Here is a 26,873-nt window from a genome sequence, read left to right as displayed (position 1 = left end):
ATGTCGTGAAACACAGTGTGAGAATGTTACGTAAGTTGAAAAAAAAAATTGAGAATGCCACCTACTACTTAATATTTTTCCCTACTTAAATAGAAAAAATCTTTTATTTACCAAATACAATACAACATACATTATTATTTTAATAGACATTGGCTTCTTTAAACTTAAAGGTGGTGTTAGAGACTAATTAGTTATTGTTTTAGTGGTATCTTTCTATTTTGCTGTAATGATTCTCATTCTCCCAAAAAAAAATATATATATGTGTTACTAGAATATGGGCCACCCAAGTTGGGCTTTGGACCTGTAAAATCCTTTCGACAAAATTTTATGTGTCAGGAATAAGGAGAGTGTAAAGTTCTTGGGCTAGCCCAAATGGAGCAAAAGGGTAAAAAAAAAATGAATTAAGATGAAGATAAATCAATGGTTGGATCTCTTCCAATTTAGCAACCAAAAAAATAAAAAGCAATGACTGAAAGATAAAATTTAGAATTTGTGAGTAAGTGGGGTATACTGATGAAATTCATAGGTGAATTTAGAAGGCCCAAGAAATAAAAAGAGTTCAGGGCTCTGTTTTGCACTTTGCTGTGCAGATTTGGATTTTGGTCTTGAATTGGGCTTTGAGTTTGTGAGCCCAATACCTTCTCAACCGTCATAGGGCATCTCTCTTGTTATTGGACTGTCTCTCTTCCAAAACCGCCACAAATACTCAACTGTTTTTTCAATTGGCGCAGTGGTTGAGTTCTCTGCGTTGGCGTCGTCGACACTCTTGAGCCGCCGTTGAGTTGCATTCTAGCCATCTGCAGGTGAGTTTCAGATTTCATGAAAATTTCCCATGTCCCAAGTTTTTTTATTTTTTATATGTGATATTTTCGGACCTGGCTTGGAAATATTATGAAGTTAGTTAATTTACTGACTGTGAGGAATGTTGAAATTATTATGTGAAATTGCTCGTGATTTGGTATCTGAGATTCAAAGAATGACAGATGTTCTTATGTAATTATGAGCATTTTTGTCTTAATTTTGTGAGCATTTCTAATTAGTGATGAACCCTTGTGTTATTGCTTAAAATCATGTTTTATTTGTGATTTTTAATTTAGGGTATGAATCTGTTCTGTTATGACTTATGACTTATAATCTATCTTTTTCTCTTAGGCTTTGAATTTGTGATAAGCTCTTAGATTATCTTAGATTCTGGGTGTAAATTCATTATAGTTCTTTAAGAAGAGGCTGTTCAACTGTGAGATTGTCTTATTGTTTAGACTTTCTGTTAGTGTTGGGTTTGATACTTGGATTTTCGTTTGAATATGTTTGATTTATTCTTTTGCTTGATTGGTGTTTCAGTTTGAATTAATCTGGGCACCAAACTTTGTCCTAAGATCGCATTACCAACTTGGGTTTCCTATTTTTAACTATAATGGACCCTAGATTCACTGGAGAGATATTGAAGTAAGTTTTTTTTTTTTTTTTCAATCAATTTTCTTTATATGAAATTCAGTCTTCATACATGTAGCTTTAATTTTACAAATTATATTATTTTTACTTCTGTGTGTATAGGCATTTGGAGAAGCAGAATGAGGTTCTTATGGACACCTACAGATCAATGTCACATGAATTGCATAAGCTGCAGGTTGTTCCTCAAATCCCCTAGTTAGATTTATAATTATGTAGCTGAGTCTACAACCGAATTGAATTAAAATGTGCATGTCTGTTGTTATAGGAAAGTATGATGTGCAATCTGCAGATTCTAGATAGTATTGATTTAGTGTGGTACTGAAGATTCTTGATGTACAATTTGCAGGTAGAAGAAGAAATGCTGATGCGTAAATTTTATGAGATTATGTCGGCTCATGGTAAAGTTAAAAAGGTATACTTCTTTCTTGATTCTGCTGTAGTATTACATGGATTCTCAAATTTTGGACCATCTATTTTAAATTTTCTGAACTGTTGGTGTATATTATTTTATTTTTATATGAGAACCTGGGGAACAAATAAGGGTTTAAAAACCAGGGTTTTCATGAGCATATTGACATATTCCATTAATAAATTTTTTAAATTCGCAATCTTCAACTATCATTGTGATGGCCTTTAGTTACAGATATTACAGCGTGGAGAGTGATCACATTTATTCTAAGTGGAAATATACTAGATGCTACAGTTTCTTATGTATCTGAGAGGGACCTAACAAATTTAAACTTTTTTTTTTTTTTTGGATTAATTGGGGGATATATTGAAATAAAGTACAAATAGATGAAGCACTTAATTTGGACTGAGAAATAACTGATATAGGAAGCAAATGGTTTGATGAATACTAGCAGGCTAGCAGCAACCTTTGATGTATATAATTAACCTTTGACAAATTCGTGGTCATGATTGTGGCCGAGAAAAATCCATAGTTTGTTATTCAGTCAGCATAGAATGTTCAAGCTGATTTTTGCACTGTTATACCTTTCCTGTAGTTGGTGGATACTGTTATTTTGATCCTTGTCAGGCCGTTTGATTTTTATTTATTTTTTACTTTTTACTTCTTGGTTTGTCTAATCTGTGTACTTTTCTGTAGAATGAAGATTGTAGTAAAGGTGAAGATGAACGTGAAACTGGAAACTCCCGTGCAATAGTCACTACAACTAGCAATGAACACTGATGATTTCAAGATTTGTTTTCATATTGTTGAACAAGTGTATATATAATTTTGGAATATTGTACCTCCTTTTACTACTTCAGCAAAGTTTTGAGTGAAAGTTGTGTTATCAAGCTGATAAAATTGTTGGGGAGAGTGAATGCAACAAGTCAGATGCTGCATTGACGGTTCAAGATCCAAATAAAATTTGCATAGTATACAAATTATGACCGATTCCGTATTGTACATTGTACACTTGTATAGATCAAAGATCTTACAGATTAATGATTGATAAGATTTACAGTGATAATATACTCTCTTTTTTTTTTTCTTTTTCTTTTTTTCTGCAGCACCAATTTTGTTCAATTTGTTGCCAGGCCACTTGCAGCATCAATGACCATGAAGATTGATAATATTTTTGTTGTGCCATAGTTAGAGAGATTGGCAGGTCATGTTTCCATTGCGCTCTTTCCCTTTATCTCCCTTGTTTTCACCCACACAAGATTCCAGCATCTGAGTGCTTGGAATATTTATGTTGTGGTTCATTTGGAAGTCCATATAACATATCTTTTTGGTGACCGAAAATTTGATGTTTGGACATCAACATGGTGCGCTAAATATTAAGCCAAACCTGATTCAAACTTATTTAAAAATTTAAAGGTCATTAGTCATTAGAGGGGGGATGATGGCAGCTATGGAGATAATGGAGCCAACTAGCCTTACATATGAATGGACAATTGAGATCTGGACAATTAATTCTAAGCATTATGTCAAATAAATGTCACCAACTCTCTTTGAGTGAAAAAGTTAGACCCGGTTGGTATCTTACTCAATTTTTTTTTAAAAAAGTGAGTTTTCAAAATTAATTTTTAAAATTTGAAAATAATTTTTAAATTTAAAAAATAATAACAGCTAAGAAAGAATGAAAATAAAAAAAAATGAAAAAAATGATATTTTATCATTTTTTTAAAAAGACATGTTTTTGAATTTTTTTTTCTAAAAATTGTTTTTGAAAATGGTATACCAAACACGTTTTTTTAACTAAAACTTGTTTTTTTTATTTTGAAAAAAAAAAGTTTTTAAATAAAATACCAAAACAGGAGCTTAGGAATTTAGAAATAACACATTTGAATTAGTTCAGAGTTTTTTTCGATTTAACAGAAGTTTTAGTCCACCAGTAGACTTTAGTTTCTCTTTGATTAATCACCTCAATAATTTCATAAGTGGTCAAACTATAACAGTGATTAGGCTTTGTCAGGGGTGTACAATAGGGTCAACGGGGTCAATTGACCCATGAACTCTGAAAACTTAGCCTATGCGAACAATCTTTACCCTATGAAACCATGGTTGATGCTTGAAGATGGAGGGGCAAAGACGAGTTGAAGGTGCTTGTGAAAATGCCACAAAGAGAAAAACTAAACTGAAGAAGAAGAAAGGCTGAATCACGTGACAAAGATGTTGGATTTAGGATTTCACTTGTAAAATGGCCAAAACGGTGGTCTGTTCCCAACTTCCCACCACTCTCATAGCCACTCTCCACCTCCCCCCCAAACCTCTTCCCCTACATTTCTTCCCGCAGAACTTGGGCTTTACTTTTGGGTAAGTTTATGCAGTTTTTTGTTTTCTATTTCCTTGATATTGATATTTGATCAATAATGTTGCATGTATTATGTATTTTCTATTTTTATTGTATTTGAGAGTTTACTTTAAAAAATCCATTCAGGGGATGTAGAGAACAACTTAATGCAAATATGTGTTCACATTTCTATGGCATGCCCCCTACAAACATTTCTCTTTCTCTATTTTTGAATATAGGTGTAGGTTTTCTTCATGCAAATATTTAGGTGCCTTTTATTTTTCGATGTTATTCAAATGAATTTGTTAACTTCATCATTATGATCTTGCTCGGTAAAAAACTTACAGAGCACAACACCTGTAATAATTTTTTTTTTTTTTTTTTTTTGATGGCTGCTTGGTTATAATAAATTTTATTTCTTAGTTCATGTAAGGAATATACTACAATTTATTATATTTTCTTGGTTGATGTATTTGTTTAAAACAAAGCGAGCTAAATGCACTTTCGGAGGCTCTTCCAACAGACTATGGGCTTCAACCTTTATCTTGACCCCATACCAAATCATTACAGATCCGCCACTGGGGCTTTGTTACTAATTCTAACAATGAACACGTGTCCTACTTAAAATTTCCAAATGGCAGGTGGTCTATTTTCTACATAATGAAGCTCCCCAATAAGCTGCATGCATCTCTCTGATTATAGCAGAATATATATCAAGGATACAAGTCAAACGAGTTTTTCTATTGTGCATAGATACCAGATAACTACTTAGAACTAAATAATTTTCTCCGAATGCAGACCACTAAATTAGTAACAAAAATTAAGGTTTACAAAATTACTAGGTCGCCATAGAATCAGACTTCCCATAATTCAGTCCTATCAAAGAAAAACAGCCGACAGTCTCAGTTGTCACTCCTAGTGCATTCAGGTGAGAACAAAACGACAGAGATTGAAACCTGCAAGAGCAACTCCATATAAGCAAGATTGCAAAAGACCAACATTACTGATTCTTATTGAAAAAATTCAAGTGTGACAAACTAATCAACAAGGAAAAAGGCTTACTTGGGTCATTATTGATCAACATAGCAGTGCCACCAAAGCTGCAAGTCCCTCCATTCCTCTTGGTCTTCTGCCAGTAGCTATTGAAGGCATAAGAAGCATGGGCTACAATGGAATCAGGATTGTAACAGTTCCCACTTGGCATAATCTCCTGACAATCAGCACCCCCATCTCCACAGGCATAGTCCATGGCCTCCTGCAGTGTGTCTGCAGGAACAGTAGGCTTAGCAACACACCACAGCTTATGCACTACCCCTATTTCAGGAGCTGGGGCTCGTGCCGCCCATGTTGGATTGCATGGGGGCAATGTGAAGGCAAAAGGTGGAGTGGCTTGATCAGCAACAGGAGCAATATCTGGGGGTGAAGCCATTAGGGGTGGTGAGGTTATTTGGGGTTGTGGGGAAGGCATTTGGGGTGGGGGTGGTGAGGTTATTTGGGCTTTTGGGGAATGCATTTGGGGTGGTGGTGGTGAGGCTATTTTGGGTAGTGGGGAAGACATTTGGAGTGGTGGAGATGCTATTTGGGGTTGTGGAGGATGAGGGTTATTGGCTACATTGGCAGGAACAGAGAAACCAATAGAGGAGTGAAGTGGGGCTTCTGAGATTTTTGGGAGTGGGGTTGGTCTTTCTGGAAATGGGTCTATGAGACTGGAATCCATGGAAGAGAGCTTTCTGCTCCAGGGTTTTCTCTCTTTTGGGTGAGTGACTATCACATTGATCTTGTTGAGCTCCAAACATCCAAGCTTTTTTAGAGATTCTGAGTGAGCAGTCACCAACCTCATAGTCTCATCAGGTAAAGGTGAGAAATTTGGAGGTGGGTTCACAGAGTAGGTTGAGTTTGTAGCCTGGAGAAACTCTAGCAAAGGCCTCAGAAATTTCTCAGTCACATCCTCTCTATACAAGTCAGATTTGGGGTTTAAGCAGCCAGAAGAGAAAGCAGCTGAGACTTTGATATCTTTCTCAAGACCCCACCTTGTAAGAGAGTGATACATGTTCTTGAGTGCGGGTAGGACCAAACTCAGATTGTGCTCTTGCCTTTTGTTGCAGAGAACAGAGTTACCCACAACAATGGTGGTGATGGGAGTGGCAGGGTAGTGAGCTAGAACATGGGTTCTGAGCCAAGTTTCAGCCATTAAAACACTGCTTGATACCTCACTGAGGCCTCCAGCACTCACAGAAACAGCTATAGGATGGCCAGAGTGAGACCATTGTTGAAGTAGCTCTGGGACTGTGTCATAGAGGTTTAAGAGTTGAATAGATTTTTGCCCTGCACCGGCATAGAAACAAATACTAAGAATAAGGTATTCATTGTAGAAAAGCTAAAGAAAAATGACAAGAAACCCCCAATGACCAATGGCACTAGCTAGAAGAAGAGAAGAAAACAACAATGACATTAACAAAATGGGACAAAATGGGACATTATTTGAAGTGGTTGGAAGCTTGCTTACCAGTAGTGAGATCCAAAGAGAAGAGAATTAGAAGGTGGAAGATGAGCCACACCATCTTCACCATTGGTGTTGCAAGCAGTGCCTGAAACTCCCTCTCTTTTCTCTCTTGTTTTGGTGGTTGTAGACTTGTACAGACTACAGAGGTAAAAAAAAAATGATGCTTTAAAAAGCATAAAAAGCAAATGAAATTTGAAAGAAGCAATGGAGCAGAGTATCCAATACATTCATTGCCTAGGGAAGTAGAACCAACTATGGAACCAAATTACCAAAAGGGTATTGTCCTTGCTCTACCCTCTGGCCATATTGGGACGCGTGGAAGAACAAAAGGTGGTGTGGGAAGTGTGAAAATTGACAAAGCCCAACACCCAACAAACCCAGATTGTGTATCTCTCCTGCCCTCCACATACAACAGTCACAGAGAGAGAGAGAGAGAGAGAGAGAGAGAGAGAGAGAGAGAGAGAGAGAGAGAGAGAGAGAGAGAGTTGTCCTTGTCGTACTCTACTGTGCAGTTACTGTTTGGTTGAACCCACAAGACAGCTGAGAGAATAAACCTTATTCAGCAAAACTACTAGAAATGCCTTCAAAACGTCGTCGTGGAAATGCATCGTATTCCTTATACAGTCAACAGTAGCCGTTTTCTTCATAAGACCAGTGGGCACTATTGACCAAGGCATAAAGAAAGGCACTGGGTAAGTGGGGCCCAGATATAAGAAAGGACAAAAAATTGACTGGATTTCTGGGACCCGCTTGAAAAGTGAACTGGCAACTTGTGGGCCAAGTTAATCAGACGATACAGACCCTTTTGTTTCCTTTTTCTTTTTTTCCTTGCAAAGCCCAGAGAAAAAGAAAGAGACTTGATTGTCAATCAAGTAAGAAAACATTGGTAATCATCTATTCATGTCACATTGGGATTTACCTTTTTTTTTGCTCAACATTGGGATTTACTTATGGCCAAAGTAAAAAAGCTTCATTGTTTTTTTATTTTTTTATTTTAAGGATTGAGCCTTGAACAGTTGAACCTATTCTATAATAAAATTCTATTTTTCATTTATGTACCCTTTTCTCAAAATGTTATTTGCAAATTGCATAAAGTTTCCCAAGTGATAAGGAGGAAGCAAGTTCATTGTATCAAGCAGTCCAGCATTAAAAGAATAGACCAATGAGATAATTGTCTCGAATCCCAAATATTTAGGGCCCTAAATTATATAGATCTCATATTATATAGTGATTATTGCGAGAAATTATTGAAATAAAATAAAATTAGGTGAATGTATATAGGGGTGGCAATGGGTTGTGTGGGTCGTGTTGAGGTCAATCATTATAAAAAATCACTCAACACACACCACCCATTTAATAAACGGGTCCTAAAACTTAAACTCGAACACAACCTGTTTATTAAACGAATAACACAATACAACTCATGTAACCCGTTTAATAAACAGGTCGGGTTGATCTGATAACCCGCTTAACACGTTTAAATGTATATGAAGGTAATGTTACAGAAGTGATGACATGTTTACTAATCCGTAATCGGAATCAAAATAAGGAATTGGATTCCGATTACGAGCTACTCATGTGTTTACTAACTATATGGGAATAAAAATACAAGTGGGGCCCACATGATATCAGGAACTCAACTCCTTATATTGGAGGAATTGGATTCTTGTGTGGGGGGAGGTATTCTGATTCCTGGAGAAACAACCCATCATGAGTCCAACTTTTTTTCCTATGATACCCTCACATTATTTCTATAATTTATTTAAAACAAGGGCATTTTAGTAATCAAATTGGTTTCAATTCCGATTCCGGTGAATTAGTAAACAACTTATATAGAATTGATACCATTCCTATTTTGATTCCAGATAATTTAGTAAATAGCTTCAATGGGAATCCGGATTTTGACTCTTCCTCAATCCAATTCCTTATCAATCCAATTCTTTCTAATCCGATTACGGATTAGTAAACATGTGAGTGTCGCCTTGTTAACTAGAAACTTCTTACACATGGGCCTTGGAGAGCTAATTATTGCAAGAGCCAACAGTTCGATGCAAATAGAAACTGAAATCCCAAATCAAAATGCCCCTAAACAAGGAGTCATATTTTGGTCGTGATCCAATTATTCAATTTTATCAGGTCATGGGCCGCCCTAGCCCAATGCTTTGTTCGATTGGGTCTGCCCGCTTGTATTGTTTATTTGGGCTCACTCTGGCTCAAAATATAATCTATTTTATAAGTCGTTTATTTATTTATTTATACAGGTATGTTCAAGCACACACTAGTATATAACTTGATATGGTCTGATTTTTGGATTTTGGACCTCAGGGATGATTCTTACAAAAATAGAGATTATAATTTTAGTGCAAGAGATGAGCCTATTTGCTCTTTAAGTTGTAATCTCATCTTCTACTTTGTTGATTTGATGGATTGTTGGGGTTATTTTGTTTGTGCCTTACTTTATTTTTGTTCTTTTTGTTATTCTTTTCATGCGCGCGTTTGGTCTACAATCTTAGACTAGGGACTAGGGACTAGGGACTAGGGAGTCCGGTGTAATAAGTGCCTAAGAACATCACTTCCTTGCATGGCCTCCACTCCACCACTATCATGCAGGATAAATCTTCAATGGGGGCATGCCCCAGTGGGGCACCTCTCACATGAGGTGGGACCCACATAGACCCCACTGGGACATGCCCCATGGAAGACCCTCTCCTATCATGCATATTTATTTGGCATCACTTGGGCATCATATGTCATATTATTATTTATGGTCTCATTTTTGTCCTTTCACTTTCATGTCTATCGATAATTTAGTTTTAGGTGTGCCCAAAAGGGTTTTATGTAATTTTCTTTTCTTAGAAATGACAAATATTTAAGAAGAAGGAATAAAAAAAAATAACTAAACAAGTGAACTTTCTGCTCATTTTGTACATGTAATATTGTGCAAACGCATTTAAGAAGTGTGTTTGTAGGAACTAGGAAGGTACCAGGCATATTGCAATCAATTATTGCATTCTTGTGAATGAATCTATCGTCCTAATTATATATGTAGGTACCCAATAAAAAGAAAGATGATATCCGGACATACTTGGCGTGTGTTTTCAGATTTTTCATGAATGATTAATGTTGATATTGTTTGTGGTATTATTATTAGCGGGAAATTAGTTTAATGCCTCCCTCCATCTGCCATTTACTTTTCTCATTGCATGGCCATGAAGCAAAGCCAGATGCTTGACGTGGCCCATGAGATTAGAACCTCCGGTAGCCTCTATTTGCCACATTACCTTGAATGGTTGAGTTTCACCAACTTGTATACATTGTCAGTTGTTCATACGAGGAAGAAATTTTGAGTAATTATGAAAGATAATGTGTAATTATTGCTAGATTTGTAATTTTTCAAATTAATAACTCAATGACCAATTGTATTATGTCTAATAATTGAATACAATTAATACTCACTGGTGTTCAAAATTTGTCCATCATCTAAACGGGGATTGTATGCATGCATTCTTTACTTACTTCCTAACTGTTTCAATTTTTGAGAATTTAGTGGTTTTTTCAAATATGATATAAGAGTTATAGTTTGAGGAGATCCTCCACTGTTTATTATGTATACCAATAGGATGAGACTAATCAAGCTACTCATAAAGCAAAATACTGGTTCATTTAAAATATATTATTAACTCATTCTTTACAATTTAACTTTTCTCGTTAAATCTTGCGAAAAAAATAAAAAAACTATTCCTGTTATATATTCAACCGGCTCCTGAATAGGGTTTATGTACCACATGCCTTGTAGTTGTGATGAACTTAATTTGTCTTCCTAGAAAATTGGACCCAAATTGCCAAAAATAACCACTGCTTTTTTCTATTTTGTAAATTTTAAAAGAACATTCTGATTCCTTTTTGAAAACTCTGTTGCTAAATTATGATACCCCCAGTGGTTTATTGGTAGAGTCCATAAGCTTAATATTGCTTCCAAGACAGTAGGACCCCAAGTTGGCAAATAAATCACACAGCACATTCCGCCACTAATAACGGATCTTGATCGATTATTTGTTGTTTTGTTTGATAATGCTGTCACAACCACAATAAATAATATTATGCATAATACTACAATAAGCTAGGTTGTATGAGGACCCTTTTCAATGATTTAAAAGGGTATCATGAATCATGATTAGAGCTTATATGAATAATTGTAACAATAAAATATCGCCAAAAGTACATTTTTAAGATGGATCAAGTCAAACACCAAGTTTTTCCCAAAAAAAACCTCAAACACCTAGTACAACTGTCGGTCAATAGGATCTAAAATATAGCAACTAATTAAAACAGCCAATTAATTGGTAATCAGCTTAAATATGTAATTAAGGACTGGCCCTTTGGTCTTATTCTTGATATATTAATATATACCTGTTTACACTCTGTCAGAAGCAAAATATATTAGCCAAAAGGCCCAAAACATGTATACGCTGCTGAGACGGTAATATCTTGTGTGTTTTCAGTAGTTGAGAGGATCATGTTTTTTAATCGGTAAGTTATCATATGTTCTCTTTCAATACTTATTAAGTTAAACTACAAATTTAGATAATTAATTATCGTGATTCTTATGTGAATTTGTTATTCAAATTCAACATAAGTTATATTATGTTACTGGACTTATTTGACAAGTGAAGTACATTACTCACTTTCTGGAACATAAAAATATATATTTGTATTCGATGACATGGTGTATAAAGTGACTTACTATGCTTGATATGTCATATATATGGTATAAAATGGTAACATATTTGTAGTTAACATTAAAAAAACTCATAGAGACTAATTTATATTGATAAAAAAAAAAAAATCATTTGCGCTTTAAATTTATTTGAATATGGTTCATGTTATTGACTAATAATTACAAGAGTGTTCAATGTTTAAAAGGTCAACTAGAAACTGTTAGATATAATTCTCAGATGTTATTTATTGACAATTACAATTATAGTTTCAGATTTTGAACTTGTATGTATTAATTTCTTGTAGTGGTATATTCACATTTTACAAGTAACATATAAATAAAAATTATGTAAATAACTTCTTTTGACATAATTGTCAGATGTAACTAATCACTAATTATACTAAATCTTCAAAGCACATAATCACAGATGTGTAATAATCATTAAATCATTATTCCTCACATTATCTCTTTTGTTTATCTTTCTCGATCTAAATTTGCACTCCATAATTTTTGGGTTTATTGTCATTGTCTTCGTTTTTGTTTTTGTATAAAATATGCATTTGTTGGTTAACATGGAAAAACATATCATGTACACATCAATGACATGATCCCTTGGTATATGGAATAATTTCCTGTGTCCAAGGAGGCAAGGGTCATGCCCAAGAAACAATAAAATAGAAAATTAAATGAAGGGACTTTAGAAATTCAAAAGCACAATTTGGACAGCCTTTGGCCAATTGGAGATCTGGACAAGTGGACATATGAGCATTGACAAAAACTTGCAAGAAATTTTTTATTCAACAGCCACTCCTTCCTCACTTGTCTCATAGAACTAGTCTACTAGAAACCACATACAGGAGGATAACATTGTCCTTACAAATACAATTAATTACAAAAGAAAAAGGAACAAACAAAAGTGATAAAGCATATATGCTCTTGGGCGTGTGCAGGTCCCTCACAAAAAAGAGAGAGGGAGATATACAGAGGGTCGGTGGATCAATCTATCAGAGAAAGAAACTAAGAAAGCACAAAGAACAAAACGTTAACTTAGAGCCCATCCAACTTTTCTCCAAATTTAGTGCAAGACATCTCAAAATTACCTAAAAGTGCCCAAGGCATTTTAGGTAAAATTACTTCGAAGTGTAAATTGCTTACCATTGAAGTTATAAGACCCATATGTTTTCTTACGTGGCATTTGATGAAGGCCCACATGTTTTCTTATGTGGTGCGACAAGGTGCTTACTTTGAATTATGTTAAGGACATTTTTGTAAAATGAAATACTCATTTATTGTTTAAATTATTCAGGTGCGTGCGCCATCTCACATAGTACATACCCTAACTTAAATAAGGATGGACGCGACATTACTTGGCACATAAGAAAACTTGAATATCATAATTTCTATGTAAGCAAATAACATCTCACAAGAGCATCAAACTAATTGGAGGGTAAAAATTGAAAGATGGAGCTAACGTTAAGGTGTACATTATAGAGTTTTGAAGGTCAAGATGCAAAGTGAAAAACAACTCAAACTTAGAAGGTGTAAAGTGTAATTAACCTTTGAATGTTTACATACCACTACAAGAAAATAATATCTTTGGACTCATATAAGGGACTTATCATGAAGGACATGTGAGAGACAATACATCTGAGTTACTTTAATGAATTATTGATTTCATAATCATGTTAAATTTAATCATTAAATATGTTGTCTCTCATGTTAAATGAGCCAGATTTTAATGTGATAATCTCGTATCTAATAAAAGAGTGGATCATATGAGTTTCATTGGTATAAAAGAAAAACACAGTTAAACTAACCTTGCCCCAAAATTACATGTGGACATCCCTAATCCAAAACTAAATTTACATCAATGTAAATTAATGCAGTTGTAATATATTACCAACAGTTATGCCCGAATGAAGTTAATAGCTTAATATTATATGCTTACTCTAAATGGACCCAAATAGAAAATACACAAACCTCAAACTCATCGTAGCTGACCCAATTCCAATTGTGTCGTAACCGTCCAATATCCAAAGATAGAAGCCAATCCAATAAGAAAGACACGTGGGGGTTGCCTTGTGGACCGCACTGTATGGCTGTGTGGTCGCGTTTGCAGGGGATTAGGGCACGAGGCTGGGGACTTTAAAGGCAGTAAAGTAGGGAGACACAGGATCCAACGGCAGGAAGTGGAGACATGAATGGAATATGTGCCTTGCTCTTGGACCTTGTCCTCGGCCTCAACGAAAGGTGAAAACAATTAAAAATGGACAACAAGAGACATCAACGTGGCACCTTTTTAAAATCACTACCACAGACTCACAGTACCACTACATGGTCATCATCGTCCATTTATTATTTGCAAAACAACCAAAGTAGATTCTCACTGTCATTCCTTGCCATTTCTAAAAGCTACCCCGCTGTAAAAATATATACTAAATAAAACATCAAAATAACTTATTTTAGTAAATCAATAGTAAGAAAATGTATTAGTACTATTTTTTTTAAGCTCACTTTTGAGGGTAGATAAATGAAGTAATTGTTCCGGATTTTCAAAATATTTTAGCTTTAGGGCTTACAAATTTTATGGAACCCTTATATATTATGTTGAATTTTTCGAGTAATTAGTCAATAAACAAAAATAGAATCACATGAATGTACATGACATGCATAGAGTCCCATTTTTATTCTTCACTTCGGACCTCATAATTTCAGAGCTGGTCCTAACTAAGGGGTGACATATATGCAATTGAAAGGAATTTGTTAAATTTTTACTAGATTTATGTGTATAATTATTTCATAAAGTAACATATGGGTAATTAAATTTGTGGTTCGTCACGCATATTTTCTAATAATTTTAGAGTAATTTTCGAAGAAATCTAACTAATAAAATATTTATAGATATTTTTGCACGTTAAGTTTTGCAAAGAGCAATTAATAATCCATAAGAAAACACAAGAGGCAAAAAAGAAAAGAGAAATAGAAAAAAAGAAGAAATGCGGCTTGTGCTGAGGTCAGCAGCTACTTGGGAGCAAGCATCCGCATCCCAGATCTTGCAGCCAAAAGAAGCTTCCCCTCCCATTGACTGACTCACACTTTCTCTTTTCTCTCTCTTCCAATTTCTGTCTTTCCAAACAGAGAAGAATCAGAAAGAGAGAGAAGAAGGAAGAAGGAAGAAGGAAGAAGAAGCAAAACCAAAACCAGAGACATGAATTGGGTGAAACAAAAGAAGAAAACAACACCAACCCATTAAAATTCCCACTATGAAATTGAGACCTTATCATCTTTTCTCCTGCTTCATTCTATCACTGTCTCTAATTCCTGCTGCTTCGTCTGCTCATCACCATCAAAGTCGCAGAAGAATTCTACACCAACCTCTGTTCCCAGACAGCTCTGCCCCTCCGCCGGACACAGAATCCCCGCCACTACCACCGCCACCGCCGCCGGACATCCCCGACCAGCCATTCTTCCACGAATTGCCGACGGGACCCACTCCGGATCAGAGTCAAGCCCCCGCAGTAGCAGTCAATGGCACCACCGTACCGTTCCCACAAGCACCGCAGCCAACCAAACCCACCAAGAAAGTCGCCATTGCCATCTCCGTCGGCATCGTCACGCTCGGCATGCTCTCCGCCCTCGCATTCTTCCTCTACCGCCACCGCGTCAAACACCCCTCCGACTCCCAGAAGCTCGTCAATGGCGCCGGCGACCTCAATTCCCAGAGGTTCCACGACGATTCTTCTTCGCGTGCGCCGCCCTCCAGCTTCCTCTACATCGGGACCGTCGAGCCCAGCCGGACTTCCACCAGTAGCGAAGCCGTCAGCGGAGCCACGCCCGAATTGTTGGCCAACCGCTCCCCGTACCGAAAGCTCAACTCACTCAAAAGATCGGATCGGTACCGCCCGAGTCCCGAGTTGCAGCCGCTGCCGCCTCTGTCGAAGCCTCCTCCTCCTCAGAACCACCTCAATTCGCCGTCTCCCTTGTCGTCGTCCGACGACGAAGAGAGCCACGAGACCGTCTTTCACTCGCCGCAGTGCTCGTCTGTCAGCTACGAGGACAGCTTTTACACGCCCAAGCAGAGCAGTAACAACATTCATGCGGTTAACAATGGCGCTCAGATTGCTGCTATAAATTCAGTCCCTCATTCCAAAAGAACTTCTCCCAAATCCCGTTTTTCGGTTACTTCCACTACAAACGGGGCTGCTCCGCCACCGCCTCCGCCGCCACTGCCGCCACCAATGCCAAAACAACATGCCCAAGAAACAGCGTCTCATAAAAGGCCAAAATTCTCGGCCCCACCACCACCGCCAAACATGGCGCGTCCCCAGGCAATAAACAACCCGACCCAGCAAATATTCAGAGCCCCGGTTCCACCGCCGCCGCCACCGCCGCCGTCACGGCCACCGCGGGAAGTTGGGGATTCGGAGACCATTGTTTCTGTAAAGCCACATTCCTCATTTACATCAACCCCAAAAGCCTCTTTTGAAAATGGGCCAAGACAACCTGCTCAAAGAGTTGATCAAAGTTCAGTCTCTTTAGAGCCAAGTTTTGATGCTGATGATTCGGGAGGGACAAAGCCCAAGTTAAAGCCTCTGCACTGGGACAAGGTTCGGGCAACCTCGGACCGAGCTACAGTGTGGGACCAGCTGAAATCAAGCTCATTTCAGTAAGTAGATTCAGTTCAGCAGACATTAGTATTGCATAAGGTGGTTTGTTTTTTACTCTGATATGCAAATTTCTGATTTTGGAGAGTCTAATTTTGTTTGCAGATTAAACGAGGACATGATGGAGACTCTTTTCGGCTGCAATTCCACCACGAATTCGGTCCCGAAGGAGCAGACTACTAGAAGATCAGTTCTTCCTCCTGTTGAGCAGGAAAACAGGGTTTTGGACCCAAAGAAGTCACAAAACATAGCTATATTACTTAGAGCACTGAATGTAGCAAGAGATGAGGTCGTTGAAGCGCTTTTAGATGGTAAGTGATTTCTTCTTTCCCATTTCTGATGAGTGATTAGCTCCTATATTCTGCTTAAAGTGACAAAGAAATTTTTCAACAAATTCAATTTATATTTTGCACAATTTACTGAAAAAGTAGCAATGTTATTAGGACTCCCTAGAACAGCTTTTAAGCCAAGAAGATTAAGAAGATGATAATGGAGGATGTCAAAACAGAAATCATTGTTACTTGGAAAATAACAGTAAACAGTTTAAGAGTATGATTCCACTTACATCATTATGTCAGTTTTGAATTATAAGGAAAAGAGAGAGAAAGCAAAAGACTCTAAAACAGTGAAAAGACCTATAAGATCAGACAAAACTAATCCTTGAAAAGGAGAAAAAGGGTAGTTAGACTGCAAAGCATTCATAAGATAAATTACCGTTGATGGTTTTGAAATCCTACCATTAACAATGCATAATCATATGTCTTCTGCCCTTAATTATTATTTTCTATTCAAAGTTGACCTTCGAATAAGCCTGCAATTTGTCCAACATAATTTCCAAAATCCCCTAAAATTCCCTTTTGACCATTATCTAGTGTCTTCAAAGTTTTCCATTAGAAGCAAAATGTAGGTTCATGACTTCATGCATCCATGTCAAATCTTTGTCAACAGGAATACACTACCCTGCTTAGATGAATACTTTCAACTTATTGTACTATAGTTTCTATATTTCACCGTGAATTTTTACCTTTTCCTTTTCTATGCCAATTCTTTTATTTCTTTCATTTATGAAACTGAAGATTGTCCTCCAATCAAAGAGATGATATGCAAAATCGGTTTCAAAGAGTTATCCCTATCTTTTAACTGCAAAAACAATAATTACTGCAACTGATGTTTACACTAGACTGTACTCCAACCAATGAAATTCTTAAGGGTGTGTGTGTAGTCTTGGCTTGTTTATAATTTTAGCCATATAGGAATTCATTGACGTGTTAAATCTAGATCAAAGGCACATGATTTGCCAAGACAGTTTTTGCCATCTTATACTCCACTTTAACCCCTTTAACTCATTAAGTATCACATTCAGAAGATTCTCCACTTGAAAATTCTCTCACATGATGTCAACATATCACCGTCACTAGAGCATTAAGGAAGAAACTAGTTACCTGTTTTTTCCATGGCATTTACTTTTCTAAATCATGTGCTTGTGTGCTTGGACACAACAGGTAACCCAGAAGGCTTGGGTGCCGAGCTTTTGGAAACTCTGGTAAAGATGGCTCCAACTAAGGAAGAAGAAATTAAACTTCGAGATTACCCGGGCGACGTCTCAAAATTAGGGTCTGCTGAACGTTTTCTGAAGGCAGTGCTCGATATCCCATTTGCCTTTAAGAGAGTTGAGGCAATGCTATACAGAGCTAACTTTGATACAGAAGTAAAGTACCTGAGGAAGTCTTTTCAAACGCTAGAGGTATTTTGACTGAAATTTACAACTATTGTTTTCTTGAGCTCTTAATTCCATGAGTATTTGGCATATAAAGTCACACCTAAGGTCTTATCATTCTTCAGGAAGCAAGTGAAGAATTAAAGAACAGCCGGTTATTCCTCAAACTCCTTGAAGCTGTTCTCAGGACAGGGAACCGAATGAATGTTGGGACCAATCGTGGTGATGCTAAAGCTTTTAAACTTGATACACTCTTAAAACTAGTTGACATAAAGGGAACTGATGGAAAGACCACATTGCTCCATTTTGTGGTCCAAGAGATTATAAGATCTGAAGGTACAGGTGCTGAATCTACGAATGAGAATGCTCAAAAAATGCCCATCAAGACAAAGGAAGATGATTTCAAAAAGCAAGGATTGCAAATGGTGGCAGGGCTGGGCAGAGACCTTAGCAACGTCAAAAAAGCTGCAGGAATGGACTCAGATGTCCTAAGTAGCTACGTATCAAAGCTTGAAATGGGGCTCGAGAAGGTTAGACTGGTTTTGCAATATGAGAAACCAGACATGCAAGGGAAATTCTTCAACTCAATGAAGCTATTTCTAAAAGAGGCCGAAGAGGAAATTCTTAGGATCAAGGCTGATGAAAGAAAGGCTTTATTTCTGGTGAAAGAGGTCACAGAATATTTTCATGGGGATACAGCAAAGGAGGAAGCCCATCCTTTCCGAATCTTCATGATTGTAAGAGATTTTCTAAACATTTTGGACCAAGTGTGCAAGGAAGTGGGGAGGATGCAGGATAGAACAATGGTGGGCTCTGCTAGATCATTCCGGATAGCTGCAACTGCTTCTCTACCAGTTCTCAACAGGTATAATGTGAGACAAGATAGCAGTTCAGATGATGAAAGCTTGTCACCATGAATTTATGTGTATATGAAGCTCATGAACCTTTTAGGAGGACAACTAAATTAGATGATACTACCTTGGTCATCGACACATCCAATTGAAGCAGCAGCACCAGTATATTTGTTTCGTTCGTTACAAGCATGTCAAAGGAGTAGAAGGATGCAGAAAGGAAAGCACTTTTGCTAGTCTTCCAATACAAAGAAAATCCCAGGTAAGGCTCTCAGAGAAGCAAAAGATTTTGTAAGAGAATCGCAGATGCATAGTCCAAAAGGATAAACATTGAATAATACTTAGAAGAGGGTGGTATGGGAAGGATCAACCAACTAAAGAAAAAAGGGCATCAAAGCAGAAGAACACTTACACCCACCAAGTGCATAGCTTAAAGAGAAGGAAATAAAATAAAAAGAAGAACATTTAGAATTGTTTTTTTTTTTTTTTCTTTTTGTTTTATTCTGCTCCAACACACATGCCATAGTTAGGATGATAGGCTTCTTCATTTAGATCCAGAGTTCCACACATTTTCAAGGAAGCAGAATGTTTTGATGTTAGTCATGAATGATGTTGTGGTCTGCATTTATTTGATAGATTATAAAATTAATAAAAAGTAGCTATTCTTCAGCATTGTCTTCTTTAATTTCCCCCCTACCCCACGTGTATAAATGTATAATGGTTGAATCTAAATTTATTCCAAGAAATAAATAAGGACAGACATATTGTCAAAGTTAAGATATTCAAGCTTTGAAGGACAACCCACCACCAACACAAACAACTTTAGGAAAAGTAAACAAAAACAAAGGCTACCATCACTGTAATCACCATTATGGAAAGCAAATCTAGTCTGAAACTTTCCATTCTGAAACCTCAGTGCGATCCTAACCTGCCTAATGTTTCACTAACTTGGTCAAGCTTTAGCTGGGTGATGGGCCCAATGGACAGTTAGTGACTGTAAATATGCTACTCCTAAATTACCCCTTTGATCTCCCACGAGAATGGAGAAACTGTATAAATATAATCTTACATTTGAAGAAACGTAATAAGAAATGAAAACAATTCAAAATTCGAAACTTACCGAAGTAGGATGAAAGCTCTCTTTGTCACATCTGCAATCTACTGTAACTCTGTAACTTCTTTTTATACTTGGCGCATCCGAATTGGGTTTCTGGCAAACCCAATGAACCGTAGGGTAGGTAAGAGGGAGATTTGAACTTAAATTCACAAATTTCCAAGATCAAAGTGGGTCTGTTAGCTCATTGTTGAAAAAAATGGGTCTGTTAGCTCATGTTGATATTTTTTAGTTTTCCAAGTCTAGTACTTGTCATATGGTTTTAAGTTCAAAATCTCTAATCTTCGGTCTCCAATTAATTAATTAATTAATTTTTGTTAATTTGCAGAATAAAACTACACCAATATGTTTCTTCGGAGCTTAAACTTACCTAATAACTCAACTTGATACTAAAATCTGAAGGTCAAATTACATTTGTGGTCTTTGTAGATTGCTCAGGGGCCACTAAGGTTCATTTAGTTTTGTTATAATTTCTTAATAGTTGAAATTGGAGAAGGCCTCTTAATTTTGTCAATTTGTTTGGTGAAAATAGCACATACAATACACGAATGAGGTTATTTTACACTTTTTAGTTAATTTAGTTTCATTTTCACTATCTAAAGTACTCATACTCATGCGCATCCTACTTTCTTCGACCAAATAAATGGAAATAAATATGTGTACTTAAATGGCAATGGTTATGAAAGTATATAGACAAAATTTACTTTAATAATAAAACTTCAACTTATAACACAACCCATGATGTTATGATATAATATATATTTTATAGAAGAGAGTTGATCATATAAGCAACCTTTTTTTAGCTTCTTTAAGCGTAGTTCATTCCATCCAATGATCGAAATACATTTATCATAAGAGTATTACTAAACACTAATCTTATGAGTTATACTATTAACGGTCATTCAATCTTGGGGGAAGAACATCATAAGATAAAGCCCTTTTTATGCAGGCCTCAATTCAATACGAAGATAAGTGTTTTTATAATCTTATTTCATTTGACGATTTAATCTAGCTTTAAATTTCTTTTATTATTGGCAAGTTAACAACAATTTCGGAATTTCTTCAATACGAAGTGATACTCTGCTTCTTATAAATTACATATTCAGATACAATGGAATATACTGGTTTGATCACAACAAATTTACAATTACATAAGGTTCCATGAGAACAAGACGTCATTGCCACAAAGAGTTGACAGTAGCTGATGAAAAACATGGTGCTCCTGCGAATCTCTTTGTTCTCAAAATATTTTTCACTAACATTTTCCACCTAGTCTCGTCTTTCTTACTCTGTTTCCTAATTCTCTCCTTAAAATTCCTGAAATGAAAAAGAATTTCCCAAAGTTAGTTCAAAGTTCACATGCTTGTATAAAACATAGCAGACAGTCTAAGAACAAAGCAAAACGAAAACCATTTAGGGAAAAGGTTCTCTTGCTACATAATAACATGTTATGTTGTTATCAATTTGAATAATTGATCAGGTAGATTGTTATTCTAATATGTGGTGTTAGATTGAAAGTCTAGAAATATAACATGTCAAATATATGCCAAGAGAACATTGCCCAACCACCCAGAAATAATGTGAAATATGAGCCTAGATAGACAAAAGAGAAGGAAGAAGAAGACAGTGCATTCCATACAAACTAAATGGAAAAAAAAAAAAAAAAAAAAAAAAAAAAAAGAAGATTGAGCACACCTGCACAGAGGAACCCTACAGATTTTTGAATCAGCACAAATGCGGGAGTGTAATTCCAGCAGCTGCCACATTCTCTTGCAATGGATGCAACCACCAGGGACTCTCAACTTACAACCAGCAAAATGACGAACCAGCTGTTCCAGTCCCTTACAGGCTGCATATTTACAAGGATCCTGGTTATCTTTGAGGTCCTTATCACATGGGCCAATTGTTCTACAACCATCTCTGTATACATGCACAAGAGCCTCCATTGCCTCGTATAATAGCAAATATACTTTTCTCTCATTTATCTTTTTGATCCTCTCCTTTTGCCTCTGAAAATGAATTCAAACATGGGGATGGGTTTTGGCATGAATTTCCAAGGTGCTTGCTACAACTGGAAATAAAAGAAAAAGAAGAAGAAACCAAACAGATTCCTTAATCCTTACATTATCTTCTTCAACCACAGACTCCAAGAGTTCCTTTTCAAGTGCTGGGTGACTCTTCCTCATCACTTTCCATGCTTTAGTTGCAGAAACAGCTTTAAAGTTCTTCAGGATCATACGGTGACAAATGAGGCTAAGCCGAGGGGCATCACACAGTAATGCAAGTTGAAAGATGTCAACCACATTCTTTGTGGTAAGCAACCCATGCTCCAGCTTCTGCTCACACTCCCGCTTCAACTGAGGAACCACATAGACATGTGAAAGCACCAACAAGTGCACCAAAAATTCCTTCATTTCGTTTTGCTCATAACTAAACAGGAAACACCAGCAACAATCAGTACACATGCAATACCATGGTGCCAACTTATAATTACAACAAATTTCAAAAGTTGTGTCCATAACATCCTTTTAGAGGATTAAGCTTCTTGTTTCCTCCACGAACAGGTCAACAGTAGCTTGGCAAATGGCCAGAAGTTTTAATTTTGCAGTAGTATTTTTTAGGTAAATAAAACATTCAACCAAAAACTATATCAAATTTGGTCTTTCAGCATACATCATATGTTAAAAGGATGAATTTTCACCATTCTGTATGGGCTCTACATGTAAATCTCCTAGGCTCAGTTATGAAGTCTGACCCGAAGGCCAATTCCTAGGCATCAAATTCACTGCAGGAACTTCAGTAAACGAGAAGCACCCATGGGAGAAGAAATTGTTACCAGGAAGAGTACAAGAATCGAATAAATACTAGAACTGCATCATGTGGAACTCCCTGAATTCTGATTGATTGTTGACGATGAAACCCTTTTGATTGCTTCAACAAGGCTTTCATTACAGGAGAAGCCATGCCCTGCCAGAATAGCATCCGCATACAATGTTACCATGCCAAACATTCACTTCATTGTCACATTTTAAAGACAGGCAACACGTGCATCTGGGAAGGAATGTTTACTTCTTCAATTGGGATGGCTATGTTTTATAAGTTTCAATATGATTATATCATTTTATGGTGAAGAAAATTACATTTAAGTAACTAACAAAATTAGAAACATTGTGGGTCAAATACAATTGTCCCACATCGGATAATCGACTATTTAACGTTGGATATATTAAATAAGACATCTCCTTAAGTTAAACAAAAGATTTTTCAGATAAAACCCTACACCTATCCACCAGGTGGATGATAACTCAAGTGAAATTCCTCACCTGATAGGTGGAGGTTCTTAGAGAAGATTCCTAGAGGTGGTTTAAATTTCTGATTAAGTGGAGCGAGCTTAGGGAAAACAGGTGACTCAAGTGAAATTCCTGACCCGATAGGTGGAGCTTCTTGATGAAAACTCCTACAGATCACTTCTCAAGGTGTTGTTGAATGTTGGTATGGCTCGAAATGGGTGTACCTCAAGAGCTGCCAATAAATTGAATGATTATGCTTGTAGATGATGATTAGGATTCAATCTAAGGTGGCATGGGTCCCAATGGAGAAAACTAATAAACTACTGTTGAGGTAATTAAAATCCCACATCAGTTATTTCAAGCCTTACACAACAATATATATAACATCTTGGGCTTCTCCATTTGTTACCAATTAGTTTTGAGTTTGATGCTTCAACTTTAAATTGGTATCATAGCGGAGAACTTATCCACATGTTATGCACAATCTTTTGAACATGTGCTCTATGTCACTTATACATGTTGAGATTATAAAGACCATACATCAGGCACTTCGAGCCTTGTACCACAATATAATATCATTTGCCTCTCACCCATCACCAATTGTTTTTGGGTTGGATGCTCTTACTTTAACAAGTACAAATGGCTTCCTTGTATAGACCATCATGTGCATATAACAAACAACCCCTCATGTTCGTTTTTTTTTCCCATCAATCCTCTTATCTAATCTTATCTAAACTTGAAACTAGAGATGACCTAACAGTTTTTTTAATGAAACATCCAGATTTCATGTCTCTATGATTAATGACTGGAAAAAGCAGTACCAAACAATGTTTTCCCTAAATGTTGGTCTTTCTCACCAGAAATTCATGTATTATCAAATTTGCAGCTCAAGGAGGACTGCGACAGACAATAGAGAGGAACACTTAACATATCTTAATCAATGATTGAATAAATAAACTTACAAGAATGTTAGCATGCGCATAGATAATGCCACCACCATCAGTTTTAATAGAAACATCTGCTCTATAACCTTCGTCAAAGAGGCGCTCCCATAAATCTTTCGTTTCTGTAGAGACACAGCTGTACCCCCTTAGCTGTGATCTGTTCATTGGTAACCCCTTATGACCACTGTTCGTCACTGGACCAGGCCACGGAGGAGGAACCTTTGGAGAAACTTTCTTGGAGACCAGGGCTGATCCCAAAACAATGCCGTCCACCTTACACATCGATGTCTAAGCTACAGTTTTGCAGAAGTATGATGACACTCAAAATCAGTTAAGAGTGGATCATGGAGCAAAGATATGATATAAAAAACTCTTGAAAAACATTACCTATTATTTATGGATGCAAAGTTGAATAAAACAGATAATATTGTATCTAGTGCGGATGAGTGTGCAGGATACATTTCAGATCAAAAGAATTCAGTATGCATAAAAAAAGGCATTCAGGTGGTTATAAGATATTTAGACATTTGTATTTTTTTTTTTCTTCTCCTATTGGTGAGCTTATTTATTTTATTTTGTAACAGAGAATTGATTCATCAGAAATGGCCTGTTTCTGAGGTTTGGCCAGTGAAGGGATTTTGTCAAAGGACAAGAGCCATGAGAAACCATGGATCCTACTCCCAAGAACCCACAATTGTCTTATGTATTAAAACCCAATAACCATAAAAACAAAAAGGGAAAAAAAATAAAAAAAGAGCCATCCAAGTTCATTTATATTAGGAATGGAAAAATCGTAGATAACAAGGAAAGCAAAACTACCAGTGGATCAAAGGATTTCAGAACCCCAAACTAAGCATATTAAAACAAACTCAAACCATCTTTTGCTACAAAGCAACAAAATGTAATAGATCAAACAACAGAATAAGATCTCAATGGCAATGCAGAGTTGATGACCTTTAGATATATAAGTCTCCTAGAAAAGACATGCCGGCCCCAATGAACCAATCTATCAATCAACAGAAGTCAAATGCCTAAGAAAGTGACAATTTGCCTACTAATGCTTGTCAATTTGAAGATCTGATTGGAGCTCAAATAGATAATTATGCAATTTAACCAAATAAAACAATGAAGCCGCCATGCATATAGAATTATAGAGTTCAAACACACCCTCCATTAGTCACTTTCATAATTCCATTGCTGCCCACAACTTGCAATATAATAGTGAAAATTTCCCCTATATTCAATTTTGATTCCAAAAATTTCAAACAACCACCTATTACTATTACCATTTTATTATATGATTCATGACCCATTTCTCTCTAGTCATTGAATTCTCAGAAAACAGAAAAGATCACATACCCTTTTCAAAGATCACTGCAGGCAAAGAAGAACATTGGAAATATCAGAAGCAAGCAATGCAATGCAAGAATCACTTCCCGGGACGATGTCGTTTTGCACCCGAGAAAGCCTCACCCAAAGAAATCCCCTTTAATTTTCCGATGATTGGGTCTCTCTGGGCTGAGGGCTTGAAAAGTGAAAACGACAACGTGAGGATTCTCTAATATTGAACTCCTATATATACATAAATGAGAACGAACCCACCGGGCCATATCCAACTGTCAGCGTGAGAGAGATGAAACGTGGTCGTTTTGGGGGTTTGCTGAATCACTCACACCTCGGACACACCTGTCGTTTCGTTTGAAGATTGAAGATGATGATGGATGGGTGCTTTTTTTGGGTCAAATGTGATGTGGGTTTTCTATTATTGTCTTGGATTCTTAGAACATGTTATGGAGATTCCAGCTTAGTTTGGTTTGGCCGTTATTAGTTTAATAAGTTTACCAGCGGGTAACAGTGAACGTGCTTTTGTGAATTGTGGGTAACAATTAACAATCAAATCAAATGCTACAAATGATACAATTTGGTTGTATGCAAGGCAGGAGAAAGTTGGTTGAGATTAAATATGCAAATTACTTAATTGGTTGGTGAACATCTGTCATCTACTCGTCTTTGCATGCATATTGCATGGCATGCCAAATTGACAATATAATAAGAGTCCATGAGGGATACTGGGATACATGCTTTTAGTTTTAGTAGCGGAGGACATTAATATTATGGAGAAAATTTGATTCACCTTATATTATAAAATGTATATATTTATTAATATCATAAATAATGAAGCTACTAATCTCCACTTGGTTTATACGATCATAACATTAATAATTAAATTTGATATGTTTGTATGATTTTAGTGGATAGAATTGGATATTTCGCAAGAAAACCAGTTAACTATGTCAATTTTTGAATTTAGAGATTTAATTTATTTCGATTTGATTGCATTTTTTGGTGAAAGGGGGTCAAAGACCTAACAGAAAAGACATTACAACAACTAGCACGAGGTTGAGCCATTCCAATTAGACATCAAATAGAAGCTGCACATTTAATTGCATTTTGATAATGAATACAAAATGTCAATGTGTGTCTTTTTTACCAATATCAGATTAACTATTTTGTCACGTCGGTCATTGAAATTAAAATAAAACAAATAATTAGTAAATTTGTTCAAAAAAGTATCACTAACAAGTGCATAGCTCTAAATCTTCAAAAAATTTACAAGGCAGGATTACAACTAACAAATCATCTTAACCAAAAGACAACCCATTTCAAGAAATCGATCAAAACCCTAGAAATCTGTTTGGATCCCAGTATCCTGGAAAATAGGACATCTTGGAATATTGGGATGGGGAAAGTTGGTACACAGAGGCCTGCGCGGGAAACTGTTAGTAATGGGCTAGGCTTGCTAAGATATGGACCCATTTTTTGGCCCAATAGTTTAGGATATGTAGAGGTGTGGACCTAATTCTTCTGTTTCTAGGCCCG

At 36.5% G+C, this 26,873-nt stretch overlaps 4 protein-coding genes across 4 annotated transcripts; 2 read left to right on the top strand and 2 right to left on the bottom strand.

Moving 5' to 3' along the window:
• The first annotated feature begins 693 nt into the window (after positions 1–693).
• LOC147284323 (uncharacterized) lies at positions 694–2,885 on the top strand. Its single transcript, XM_086245331.1, has 5 exons — positions 694–803; positions 1,342–1,446; positions 1,555–1,627; positions 1,799–1,864; positions 2,558–2,885. Exons 2-5 carry the CDS (start codon positions 1,415–1,417, stop codon positions 2,639–2,641), a joined length of 255 nt encoding a protein of 84 aa, XP_086101457.1. The 5' UTR covers positions 694–803; positions 1,342–1,414; the 3' UTR covers positions 2,642–2,885.
• A 2,060-nt stretch (positions 2,886–4,945) lies between these two features.
• Positions 4,946–6,763, bottom strand: LOC147284322 (O-Glycosyl hydrolases family 17 protein). The gene is made up of 3 exons (XM_086245289.1): positions 6,700–6,763; positions 5,256–6,518; positions 4,946–5,149 (listed from the first exon to the last, which is right to left on the bottom strand). Exons 1-3 carry the CDS (start codon positions 6,761–6,763, stop codon positions 5,118–5,120), a joined length of 1,359 nt encoding a protein of 452 aa, XP_086101415.1. The 3' UTR covers positions 4,946–5,117.
• Positions 6,764–14,488: 7,725 nt separating this feature from the next.
• On the top strand, positions 14,489–19,317 carry FH6 (formin homolog 6). The gene is made up of 4 exons (XM_086244974.1): positions 14,489–16,079; positions 16,183–16,388; positions 17,580–17,821; positions 17,920–19,317. Exons 1-4 carry the CDS (start codon positions 14,677–14,679, stop codon positions 18,709–18,711), a joined length of 2,643 nt encoding a protein of 880 aa, XP_086101100.1. The 5' UTR covers positions 14,489–14,676; the 3' UTR covers positions 18,712–19,317.
• A 1,462-nt stretch (positions 19,318–20,779) lies between these two features.
• BT4 (BTB and TAZ domain protein 4) lies at positions 20,780–25,760 on the bottom strand. Its single transcript, XM_086244459.1, has 6 exons — positions 25,353–25,760; positions 24,012–24,286; positions 22,596–22,726; positions 21,883–22,189; positions 21,455–21,768; positions 20,780–21,076 (listed from the first exon to the last, which is right to left on the bottom strand). Exons 2-6 carry the CDS (start codon positions 24,273–24,275, stop codon positions 20,935–20,937), a joined length of 1,158 nt encoding a protein of 385 aa, XP_086100585.1. The 5' UTR covers positions 24,276–24,286; positions 25,353–25,760; the 3' UTR covers positions 20,780–20,934.
• Positions 25,761–26,873: the final 1,113 nt, after the last annotated feature.

This window comes from Dryas octopetala, chromosome 5, assembly GCF_963921425.1.
Source record: "Dryas octopetala chromosome 5, drDryOcto1.1, whole genome shotgun sequence".
NCBI classification, from domain to species: Eukaryota; Viridiplantae; Streptophyta; class Magnoliopsida; order Rosales; family Rosaceae; genus Dryas; species Dryas octopetala.
This window is presented reverse-complemented; position numbering and strand designations above follow the sequence as displayed.